The 11,683-nt window shown below is 42.5% G+C and overlaps 1 protein-coding gene across 8 annotated transcripts in view; it reads left to right on the top strand.

Moving 5' to 3' along the window:
* Positions 1 to 247: 247 nt before the first annotated feature.
* Positions 248 to 11,683, top strand: part of LOC115595606 (protein bicaudal D homolog 1-like) — a 52,189-nt gene continuing 40,753 nt past the window's right edge. For 4 of the 8 annotated variants that reach the window (XR_003986730.1, XR_003986729.1, XR_003986728.1 and 1 more), the window contains exon 1: positions 248 to 1,308. Coding sequence is in view for 5 of the 8 variants with exons in the window: in XM_030440267.1 (XP_030296127.1) it covers positions 1,075 to 1,308 (234 nt within the window). In the remaining 3 variants the exon portion in view is untranslated. The remainder of the gene's footprint in view (positions 1,309 to 11,683) is intronic. The other 4 variants (XM_030440269.1, XM_030440268.1, XM_030440270.1 and 1 more) reach the window with 4 other exon arrangements.

Genomic DNA, 11,683 nt, shown 5'->3' with positions numbered 1-11,683 from the left:
AAACTCCTGTGTTGTTTCACAGAAATAACCAAGTTAATAGCGTTCTATTATTATTTCACATCTGACAAATCCAACATAAATTACGGTGCAAATATTTTTTTTTGTCAGGACAGGTTAAAGATTCACAACAAATTTCACGTCAGCGTATACATATATTGTAATATAATATTGCACCAAGATACCATTAGGTATGGCGGCATAACCTATTATCGAGTATAAAGTTAATGCTGCTAAAATAAAAAGTGTGTGGATGCAATCAATATTCGTTGTAATAATCCGTCATCAAATAACAACGTTTCTATTTTGTATTTTTTGCGCCTATATTACAGTGTTTAATGCAGCAGAATATATATTTATCCTGAAAACAAAAAGAGCAACATTGTATAAGCTAAATCCATTTCATGTTAATACTGCATACTGTCTAATTTACTATAAAGTATTACCTAGTGTCCGTGTGCCCGCTGTGAGTCAGAGTGTGTGTGGATCCTCCTCACTCCCCGTGTCTCCTGCACATCCCTGCTTTTATCTGAAGCAGGCTGTGAACGTTTGTTCTGACAGTGATGACAACTCTGAGGAAGAACTTTCAGCGATCAGTGTGATCTGCAGATGGCGCAGACAGCCCCTGCGCTGTGTTTCAATAGCAGGCAGAGCCGTATTCTTTTCACTGAGGACCTGTGAGTCTGCAGCAAGAGGACAGAGAGCGGGGAGTGTGCCTTGCTTCACGGCTACAGGCAGAGATGGCGTCCTGATGCCGGTGAATAAGCAGAAAAAGCGAGCAGAGGGAGGGGAGAGGAGGGATGCGGCCAGCGGAAGATGAGAAGCTGCATCATTCAGAGCATCACACGGCGGAAGATGACTTTCTCTGGTGATGATGACGGAGCGTTTAGCATTTCTACGGATCTTTATTGTTCTTTTTATTTGTATTGGTATATGAGATCTGAGGCAGCGCTGTGATTCCTCGGAGCGGGAGAGGCGGTGGGGGTTTGTTGTCTACCTCAGCTGTTTCTCCCTCCGGCGGGGCTCTCTGCTCATCCGACGCAGGGAGGAGAGGGCAGAGGGAGGGACGGAGGGGCGATGGCTGCCGGTGGAGCAGGATGCGGGGAAACGGCGGAGCAGTGCCGGGCCGAGGTGGAGCGCCTGAGCCGGGAACTGGCGGAGGCCAACCGGGAGAAGATCCGGGCGGCGGAGTGCGGGCTGGTGGTCCTGGAGGAGAACCAGAGCCTGAAGCAGCAGTACGCCGACCTGGAGGCCGAGCAGGAGGCGCTGAGGCAGGAGCTGGAGCAGCTGCAGGAGGTGGGCTCAGCAGGGGTAGGGCTCGTTACTCGAGAAAGTAAAGCACTATAGTTTAGACTCATTTCAGAAGTAATGTCAGTGCTGTATAGCAAGCTGTTACATCAGGGCAGAGCGTGTCAACTTCACAAACAAGTTACAGTGAAAGGATGTGTTGTGTATCAGGTCACATCTGTACATGCAGACAAAGAAGCGAGCATCGTCTGTGTGCTGGGCCTCCAGATCAGCTTCAGTGCTCTTCCAGGTGCTGATGGTGGTGGTGGACAGTGCACCTACGTCCAAAGCCTCCCCCAGGTGTTCATCTGGGTTGAGACCTAGTGAGCAGGAGGCTGTTGCATACCATTCACATCATTTTCTCACCGATCAAACTACTGACCCCTCCTGTCATCCTGGAAGAAACCACTCCCATCATGACAGAAGGTGATGGTAGAATAAAGGTGGTCAACCAGAACAACTTTGTATTCATTTGCATTGCCAGGGACCCCTCCCTCTATGGGGGAAAGTGGATCCAAGCCATGGCAGCAGACTGAAGAGCCACCTCATTGTATCAATAGTGGTCGAGCATTCAGGCCTGTCTGCTCCACATGCAGTCGCCCTCTTGTCCAGAACATGGTGTAGAATGACGCATCTGTCCATATCACTTTGTTCCACACCTCTGTAGACCAGTGCCTTTGGTTTTTGCCCCACTGAACCCTCAAATGTGCAGTCATGTTAACAATGTGGGGTTCAGGCACTGCAGCCCCACTGTTAATATCCCTCTGTGTTAGGGATGGACTGATTATCGGTCTGAGCGATTATAAGGGCAGATATTCTGCATCTTTCTGATTATCTTTATCTGTCTTTTTTTTATGTCTGATTACTGCCACAATTAACTAACTAATACATGCAATACTCTGGCTTCAATGAAGGACGTTTTGTGGTCTCACTCAACGTCCTGCCCACTTCAGTATCTGATTGGTTACAAGTAAGTAAAGTTATTAAATGTAGTGGAACGTAAATGTGATGTAGCAGACAATGTAAATACTCAAGTTCTTCAACTTTGTACTACTGTACAGAATTTGAGTAAATATGTATTTATTTACATTCCATCACTTACTACTTCTTTTATTTGTATTTGGTTCCAGATATTTTTCTTATCAGTCTTTAGTGACTGTTCCCATTGGAACTCTTGAGCAATCTCTCCTGGCATCCAGGCCACAACGATGAACCCTCTTTCTAAGTCACTTAGATGCTCCTCCTGCCATCTTGCTACAAAATTAAACTTAACTGGGCCTGCTCAGCATTTTCATGTATCACAAAGCATGATTTGATAGTAATCGTACCATGCAGCACATCTGTGTGGAAGCATGTGCATTTGTAATGTTTATCCACTCATTCATTCAGGGTTTTCTTGTCATTTGGTAACCCTCCGTCATGCATCACAGCGTTGTTGTATTCGACTCGTTAGGCTGCCTGTTCCACCTGCTGGACATGGGACAGTAGACAGGCCCTGCTCAGATGCACAGGGTCAATACAGTTTATGCCTTTCCAAAGGTATTAACATTTACTTAGACTACTTTAATGGAGGTCCTTTCCCATCAGGAACACAGCTACATGCCTTACATATCTTTATGTTTGCTTACTGTGCTCTGACAAACATGTTGTGTTTTTAAATCACACAATTACATTCTTTATAGCATATAGAGATGTGGATTCCAAATGAGTAATATACTGAGAATAAGATACTATGTGTGACTTAGCCCACCAAGTTCAAATGACTTTTTCCCTAATGTCACGATTATGAGATACCAATGAGAGCTTTCTGTTTTTTCCCCGGGCTTCCATGACTCCCTTCAGAGTAGGTCCTTACACTGCTCATTACTTTGCTCCTGCTCTGACCTCTGATCACCACCCCGGGAGGAGGAGGAGGTCGCCTTTGCATGATTGTACCAGAGTTGATGTTTAGTGTGTTTTGGTGCTGTGCTTAGTGAATTAATGATTTTGAAGTGACTTCAAGTTAAAAAAAAAAAAAAAAAAAGCTTAACAAACGTAATATGTTAGTTAAAGTCATGCATGTCCGCTGGATTTGCAGCTGATCATGTGGTGCCAGCTATGCACTTGTTGCCTACCACACAATGGTTGAACCAATCAGCATCCGTTGGGGAACTTCTGGCAGTTACAGGCAGGGTTTAGATGTGACGACCGGTGAGGGAAGCAACTGTTTGTTTGTAGACAACAGTAGGTTTTGGTAGGAGACTGATCTACCAACTGGCTCCACTGGTGGTAGTGTTCTCCTGCTCTTGATCTGACTGGTTGAAGTTAGCCTGTGATAGACGGTGAGAGACTAATGGTTTGCCCAATCTCCTGCCAGGTACTTGTTGAAAGTGCCTGCTGTTTCCCTCTATACAGATAGTTCTGTGTAACAAACCATATTGTGCATCAGGTCCCATGTCATTTTTACAGGAACATGAAAGCCCAGACACTGACACATTAGCAGTGTCTGTCTGCTTTTCAGGACATAGCAGGTCATGTAGTGGGTGTATCACAGCTGTTTTTCTCCTGACTGCTGCAAACAAGTTTGATGATAGTGGAGCTTCTCATCTGAAAAGACAACCACATGTTGGAGCACCTCCACCCTCTGATCATCAACACATATCTAGCTTAAACATTTCCCACAATCTGATGATGTTTTTCATGCAGTTCTGCGTAGTATTCTGTTTCCCCTCTGGCCTCCGGTGGTGATTTATCTCCACTGAGTCTGATAATCAATCTCACCTAATGAGCTGCACCAGCCTCACTTGTGACCAACTCATTTTTCTGATTGATAGCCATCAGAGAACAGCCTTTTCCAGCATGTAATCTAATGTATGGCAACACTAATTCACCAGTTTGTTAGCTATAATACAGATGAATCAGGACTGGACCAGGAAGCTGACTGTGCAGTTACATCTTGAAGGTCAGTGAGTGTGTGTGTGTGTGTGTGTGTGTGTGTGTGTGTGTGTGTGTGTGTGTGTGTGTGTGTGTGTGTGTGTGCGTGCATGCGTGCGTGTGTGTGTGTAAACGGCTTGCAGGAAGCAGGTAGAAGTATCAGTTCATACATGTGATGTGTTGACAGTATGTTATTTTTAACTGAGTCCTCTATGGACATGATGATATTGACAGCAGTGGTCTAAATGGCAGCCAGGGAAGTGAAGCCTGAACATGCTCATTGTTCAGTCCTTCCAGAAAAACACTGAGTTTTTTTGTGATTGTTGCGGGTAAAAATCCTTGATTATGCGACACGTTTTCTTAAAAAATGCGATGGAATATGCGGGATATTTATGCAGTTTTATGCGATGAAAATGAGGGAACTTGCAAAAACTGTGGTTTGATGAAAAGGGAAAAAAAGAGATTCCCCCAACACCCTGTTCTCACTAGGCTACTACCTTAATGTAAAGAGTCATTTCTTATTACTTCCTATGATAAGCAGCATACGACATCACAGAAAGTGCTGGAATATTTAAGTTCTCAGCTTGTTTTATTTCAGACTGTAATAAACACATGGCTCAAACTTACAAAACATTGATGAGTCAAATAAGTTCTGTAGCTTTACAAAAGGAATATGCTACAACTTCTGTAAAAATGAATAAATAAAATATAAAAAAAAATAAAATGTGCTTCCTGTTTTACAGAGGTAGCTGTACAAAACAGACATCTTCTGTTAAAATAAGTGCTTCCAATGCACAAAGTGCATCTCTTACTGTAACGTACATTACATACTACTAATATACTTACAACTGTAAGGTTTTTGAAACTAGTATGATTTTTTTGTTGGCAAATGAGACTTATTTGTGGGCTTCATCATGGCTTCATCGCGGGGTTTGCAGCTTTTCGATGATGTTCACGTTGCGTAATTACATCACTTCATAACGTTCCCATGGCAACAGGGGAAAATGGCTGCTCTTGTGTGAAGTAAACGCAACATTTTTCAACTTTCTGCTGAGATATATGTGACTTGTTTGCAACGAAAATGCGGGGATTACGAAATTATGCAAGCCCCGCATATTTTGCACGGAAATCGACAATTTATGCGGCGAAAGTGCGGCGTATTTGAAAAAATGCGGCCCCCGCATAAATATGCGGACTTTGGCTGGTTATGCATTGAATCATGCGATCGCATAATCGCGTTTTTCTGGAGAGACTTCGCCAATTCTCCGGTTTGGTTTGTTCACACAGAGCCAAGCAGCTCTGAGCCACGAGTGTGCCTATTCATACAGCACACTGGCTCTGCGGATCTTGAAGAGGCTTTATGATGACGTCTTTGTGTTTTTTCCAATGTGTTTCCCCTGGTGTCCCCCTGTTAATCTTTATGCCCGTGTCAGACGCTGTTTTTCGGGCAGAAACGTGACCAAGAGTTGGTAGGACAGACAGGAGGACAGACAGGAGGACAGATACTTACAACTGCAGTATTTCTTTGAAGTTGAAGTGTGGGACAGGGCAGTGTGAATGGGGCTTGTAATTCTGATTTATTACAACTCAGGTATTCTTTTTGTTGTCATTCCTGTCAGTGATAATAACATGGTACTCGCCAGGCTAATTTCTGAGATCTGAGAAGTGGGAAAACAGCAACGTCAATACACCTTTTAGGTTATTTTCACTTTCTAAACCTCTCTCACACAGGATGCATCCATCTGTTAACACATGGTCTTCATCTAGTCTCCATTCAAAACCCTCTAACTCAATACCTCTCATTTCATCTCATTCCAGCTCATTGGACTGGTATCGATCCTCTGTGTCACAAGGCTTACTGCTTGTGGGGAAATGGTTTGGCTGATGTGAGAGGGCTAATGCCTTGCTCATTATTAGTTTTTCCGAAAGAAAAATGATTTAATTCTGAGCAATATGACACTTGAGTGTAGTGAACTGTCACTTTCTTAAAAGATATTCTACATGACACATCACTGAGAAAGAGGGACTGAGAATGCTGACACATTGAAAAGAATGCAGTCATTATCTGCTCACCACTGTGCTGATGGAAAGTCGGGTGAGATTTCGTTGTCCAAAAAACATTTCTGAAGCAGTATTTCCCTAAAAAACTGAGGACTTGTTTTGAACCATAACAAACAAGGCTCAGTACAGCTCATCAGGTGTAATCCAAGTCCAAGTGGTATTTTTGAAAAAGTATTATCTACATCCTTGATGCAGGGTCAAGCTTGTGCGCCTTCAGACAGGATCCATGTTAACGCCTTTAACTTGGAAGTAACTTCAATGGTTTAAATAATGTCTTTTCAAATCAGTTTGGGGAATCAGGTTGTTTGGACGGGTTGTTTTACTTCAGTTGTTCAGCAGAATGCTGCAATGCTGTAAAGCTCCAGAAATGTTTCATAGACTACGAGACGTCACCTGACTTCGCAGTGGCAGCTTTAAAAACTGTTAATTCATTCATTCATTAAAACCAGTTCTTGATGGGTGGACTCGGCTGTATTAATTGGGAAATGAATGGCAGTATTTCAGATTTCTTCTCATATGAGTATGTGTACTTCTCAATGAGCTGCCTTCTGGTGAAGAAGTATGTGTTGTAGCGTCAAACTACTTGTCTAAAGTTTACAGTTATCTGTATGACAGAAATTAAGCTCCTCAAGAAGTATGTTTTATGAAACGGACTTCACATGGTATGTCCATACCAGGTTATGTTATCTAGCATGAAACCCTCTTGTTGTACAGCTGCTGGTTCAAACAGAAACCATACCTTTAATGTTCCAATTCAAGCACTGAGTAAATCTTACAGAAGGAGTTGTTCTTGTACCTCGGAATTCATTTGATGTAAAAATAAGTGACTATAAATGATTGTGTGGCTCACAGAGTGAACTCTTGATGAACAGTGGAAACAGAGCAGACACATCAGCCTCCTCTGTCTGAGCACAGCTGAATGTGAGGCCACAGAGTGCATGTCTAAAGTTATACAAATAGAAATAGTTTGTTTCTGATTCTGAGTCACTGTAGCATACTTTCAACACTGAAGCCTGTGGTCGACAGAAACATTACTGTTTCATGGACATGCAAGCGACTCAAGAATCATTCACACAGTCCTGTCTGCTAGAAATGACATCAATGTACAACTAATATGCAATATCAAATAGAATTTAACCTAATGAGGATATGTCATGTGCCAAGCAAGTCACTAACATGTTGGTACTGAACTTTGTACCCTGACAAGATATTTCACTTGGTAATCAGCTTTTCCATGGTTCTGTTCAGACACTGGCAGGTTAGGGAAAGATCTTGGTCTGTTTTTTAACAGGAAAAGTCAGAGGTGACTTGAGACAGAAGAGCTCAACATTTAACCAAAAACACAATCTCTTCCACGCCTTAACCAAAGTACTTTTGTTGCCTAGCTGAACCACAGACGGGGGTCTCAGTGGTTAAAGGCGGAAGCCTCTTCGTGGATACAGTTGGGAAGGAGGATACAAGGGAATGGTGTGGTGTATTGATAGTGATGATGTTGCTTCACCTCCACTAAGGTGTTATCGCTGAAGCATGTCTCACCAAGGAAAGAAACACTAAACGGTTTGTCCTTGCTCAACAAAAAGCAAAAACTTTTTTAGTCTGTTCCAGCTGTTTCGTCACAGTGTTGTTGAAGATGAACATAGTCCATAATCTTATTTTTACCTTCTAAGTATCACTTACACTAGCTCACTTAACTGGCAGAGATGAGATGTTATGTAAAGATTTTCTTTAAGACTGCAGCATTCATATGAGGAATCATATATAACATAACACTAACACACGATAACACATAACGTTTAGTCTGAAACTAAATCAACTTCAGTCAGTTTAACAGTCCTTGTTGTGGACAAAAAGCATTTTTCATTGAGGAAGTTAACACAATGTTTTTAAACTGTCGACTGTCAGTGGAGCGACTGGGTATGAAGAGTAAAGTCCCTGATTCAAGTCGCACTGTGAACAAACAGGCAGTTGTTTCACCTTTTGGGAAAATATGATAGTTATAAGGAAGCTACAAAGTCATATGTTTCCACTCCCAGTCTTCATGCCATTGAGCTGCTGTCATGTGCATTAGTTAATTGGGTGACATGGAGTGGCTGGTTTAATGTAATAATCGTAGGCCTCGCAGCAGGAGGAGGCTTCAGATGGCTCCATCAGCAGGATGTCGAGAACTAGCAACAGCTCACTTCTAATTAGCTCTACAGGAGTGCACCACATTGATTTGTACTGTGAGCCTCATCTTCACTCGGTGCTGGTTGTAACATGTTCAATGCCAGCTCATGTGTTTTACAGAAAAAGAGCTACAATAAGGATTCAACAGAGCAAATAAGTCCATCATGGAGGTTATTCCAACCTCTTAGAAATGTTGTTATTCCTCCATAAACTCCCCATAGCCTCATGGTTTTTGGTGAATTTGAGACATACAAACTTTTTGATATGCGTGCTTCTTTTTGAGACTTGACTTGCCCAAGAAAAAAAATGGATCTACTTGATACTCGGACCAAGTGACTTGTTTCCAGCTGTTGTGACAGCACATGAAGGACACTTCTGTTTATTACAAACATTCAAAACAAAATAAATTAATTTGCAGATACACGTTACACGTGGTGAGCACACGTTTTTACTGAACAGGTAGAGCACAACAAATTGTAATCTGAAATCTAACAATGGTTTTCTCCAAAATGAAATGCATGGAAGAAGTTCAGTATACATAGTTGTACTGTGTATATATATATAGTTAACATCTATCATATCTACAGAATGTGTCTGTGGGTGTGACGAGTGGAGCGCTGCTGAAAATGCAGTGAGTGCATCAGTGCGTCCGTCGAGGCTAAAAACAGAACGGAACCGAGTGACCCCCCGGGGACGCTCCGTTACTCCTCTGTGATGTCACACAGCCAATGGGACGCCTCCCTCCATCTGTCGTTGTCACCGGACACTGATTCCCAATCAGGTTTCTAGCTCCCTCAGCCGGGTTTAAGATGAAGCGATCAGGGGAGAAGCACCAGGATGACATACACTGAAAAAACAAGACACTGGAAATGAATTCAGATCCAAGCAGAAGTTCCGTGATGGCTGAAATGATTGTTGAGACTGTGTCACAGATGGCTGATTTTAAGATTATGGTCGTTGTGTGTACCAAATATTTTGTCTTCTTCCTGTAGTCTGTGCCTCACACAGCCCTGGGTCTCTGCTCTCTGCTCTGTTAGTTCTGAATGTGACAGCCACATGCTCAGAAGCACTTAAGAGCAGACAGGATTTCTAAAAGATGCATGTCTGAGAAAGCCTCTGTATATATGCACACACACACACACACACACACACACACACACACACACACACACACACACACACACACACACATTGGTGAAAGGCCATGGTGAATTATTCAGTAACTATGAGGTCATGATGGTTTGAACACAGACCTTTTAAATGTTTCTTGTGTTTGGATTCTGGATTTTAAAGAGGGAGGTAGCATTAGAGGCTTTAATGAATGGAGAAAATGTTTTTGTTCTTCTCTCGGCTTTGGTAAGAGTTTGATTTTCCAATGTGCACTGCCGGTGGCTCTCTCCTGGTATGAAACCACACCACTATGTGTATGTTGTTGATGTTTCATTTGGAGGACTTGTGTACAATCAGGGATTTTTCATCAGTGTCAGTTGCATTCCAAAATTCCCATGTTATAAGTGTTTCTGTCCTTTGACAACTCAAAACAATTGTATGGTTACAGACTGGTTCGTGTGAGGGTAAAACATCATGTGCACTCATAAGATATCAGAATGAATTCTTTTTTTGGCTTATTATAATGATTAGGCTATTGATCCAAGTGTTTGGCATGTTTGCTTGTATAGTAACTGATCATCAAAACAACCTCTGAATCATTTTCTGTAAATCAACAAAGTGATTGATGGACTAATTGTTGCAGGAGCAGCTGTATTTCGAGGTTCTTAATTGGTGAGCCCCAGTGGATAATGTGAGGCACAGTATGTGTGTTGGTGTGGTGTTCAGGCACGTCTGTGTTTTCGGAACATGAGTCGCATGACTCTGATTTAAATAAAACTATTTACACGATGGAAACTAACTGATACTGTTTTTCTCATCTCACTCTTGGAAGGAAAGTGAAGTTCTTGTCCAGAATGTCGACTAACTGAGGTAGCTGGATACCAGAGGTCGTGATGTTTTTGTGATACTGGAGCCATTTGTCGCCCTGATGAGCAGTGATGTTGAACAGATGTGTAAATAACTTACATCAGCTGATAGGATGAAATAGATGATACTGTTTCTTTTCATTTTAAATGAGCAGGAATGACTTTGATATCTGCATATAATTCACATCTTGGATGTTATTTTGGTGGATGGAAAGGCAGAGTGATATGAAGGTGGAGTGGTTGGTGTAGTAAACAACAGAGGGATAAAATGATTGGATGAAAGTACAACAAAGGACCTGCGCCAAGGGAGTGGTGCTATCAGATGTGATAATCCCTCCCCTCCCTGCCCCCTCCTCCCCTCCCTCTTTGGTCTTTTCTAATACCTGAATTTAACAGAATGTAAAGGCAGGAGAGAAGATAATGTTGAGCAGCTTGGAGCGTTAGAGAGGCAGAGAAGGATGCAGCATCATGGATATCATTTTCTTTTGTCCTGTTCTTCTCACAAGGATTACACAATCTTTACCGGATGTGACACGAGCGCTGCCACTCCCCAGCAGCACACCAACACACACTGTCACACCCTCCTTCACCCTCTCTCTCTCTCTCCTCTTATCTTTCTTTCTCTCACACGCTCACTCGCTCACTCACAGTCACATACACACTGGGTACGTCAAGTGGGGAATAAATTAGAGGTCCCTCATCAAAAAGTGGTACAGTCATACCTTGACCTGACATGTACAGAGATAGCAGACATCCTCCTGAATTGCGGTGCTTCTGTTCACAAGAAGTAGAGTCAAAAGTGAGAGGGAAATGGTGAGCAACTAGTCGGAGTTAAATACTGCAGCAGGATGTTACCACGTGCACACCAATAGGCCAAACATGACAATGTCACAGTGGACTGGCTGGTCTATCATACCATTTCAGTGATAACGTGTTGGATTACTAGACAGGTCATTGGGAAGCAGAGATAAGGATAAAAGTATATTTGTCAAGATTTTTTTTATCAGTGTGACTTTAAGGTTTTTGAGAAACTTTTCCAAAAACTTGAATGTCTGTAGTTAATTTCTTTTACCTGGATATGTTTTTGTTGGTTTGGAGCTGTGTCAGGGTATAGGTTTTACATATGATATGGCTTCCTCATCACCTTTTTCCTGAAAATGAGACTCACTGCACCTCTGCAGAAAAGCTTTCGGCCAGGCAAACTCTTTTGGCAAACCTTTGCAGTAGCAGGGATTGTACTTTCTGACATACGATGCCAGCTGGCCATAAGTCAGTTTGTCAAA

Source organism: Sparus aurata, chromosome 14 (genome assembly GCF_900880675.1).
Source record: "Sparus aurata chromosome 14, fSpaAur1.1, whole genome shotgun sequence".
Lineage (NCBI taxonomy): Eukaryota > Metazoa > Chordata > Actinopteri > Spariformes > Sparidae > Sparus > Sparus aurata.
Note: the sequence above shows the minus strand (reverse complement) of the source record. Positions and strands in the feature narration are given on the sequence as shown.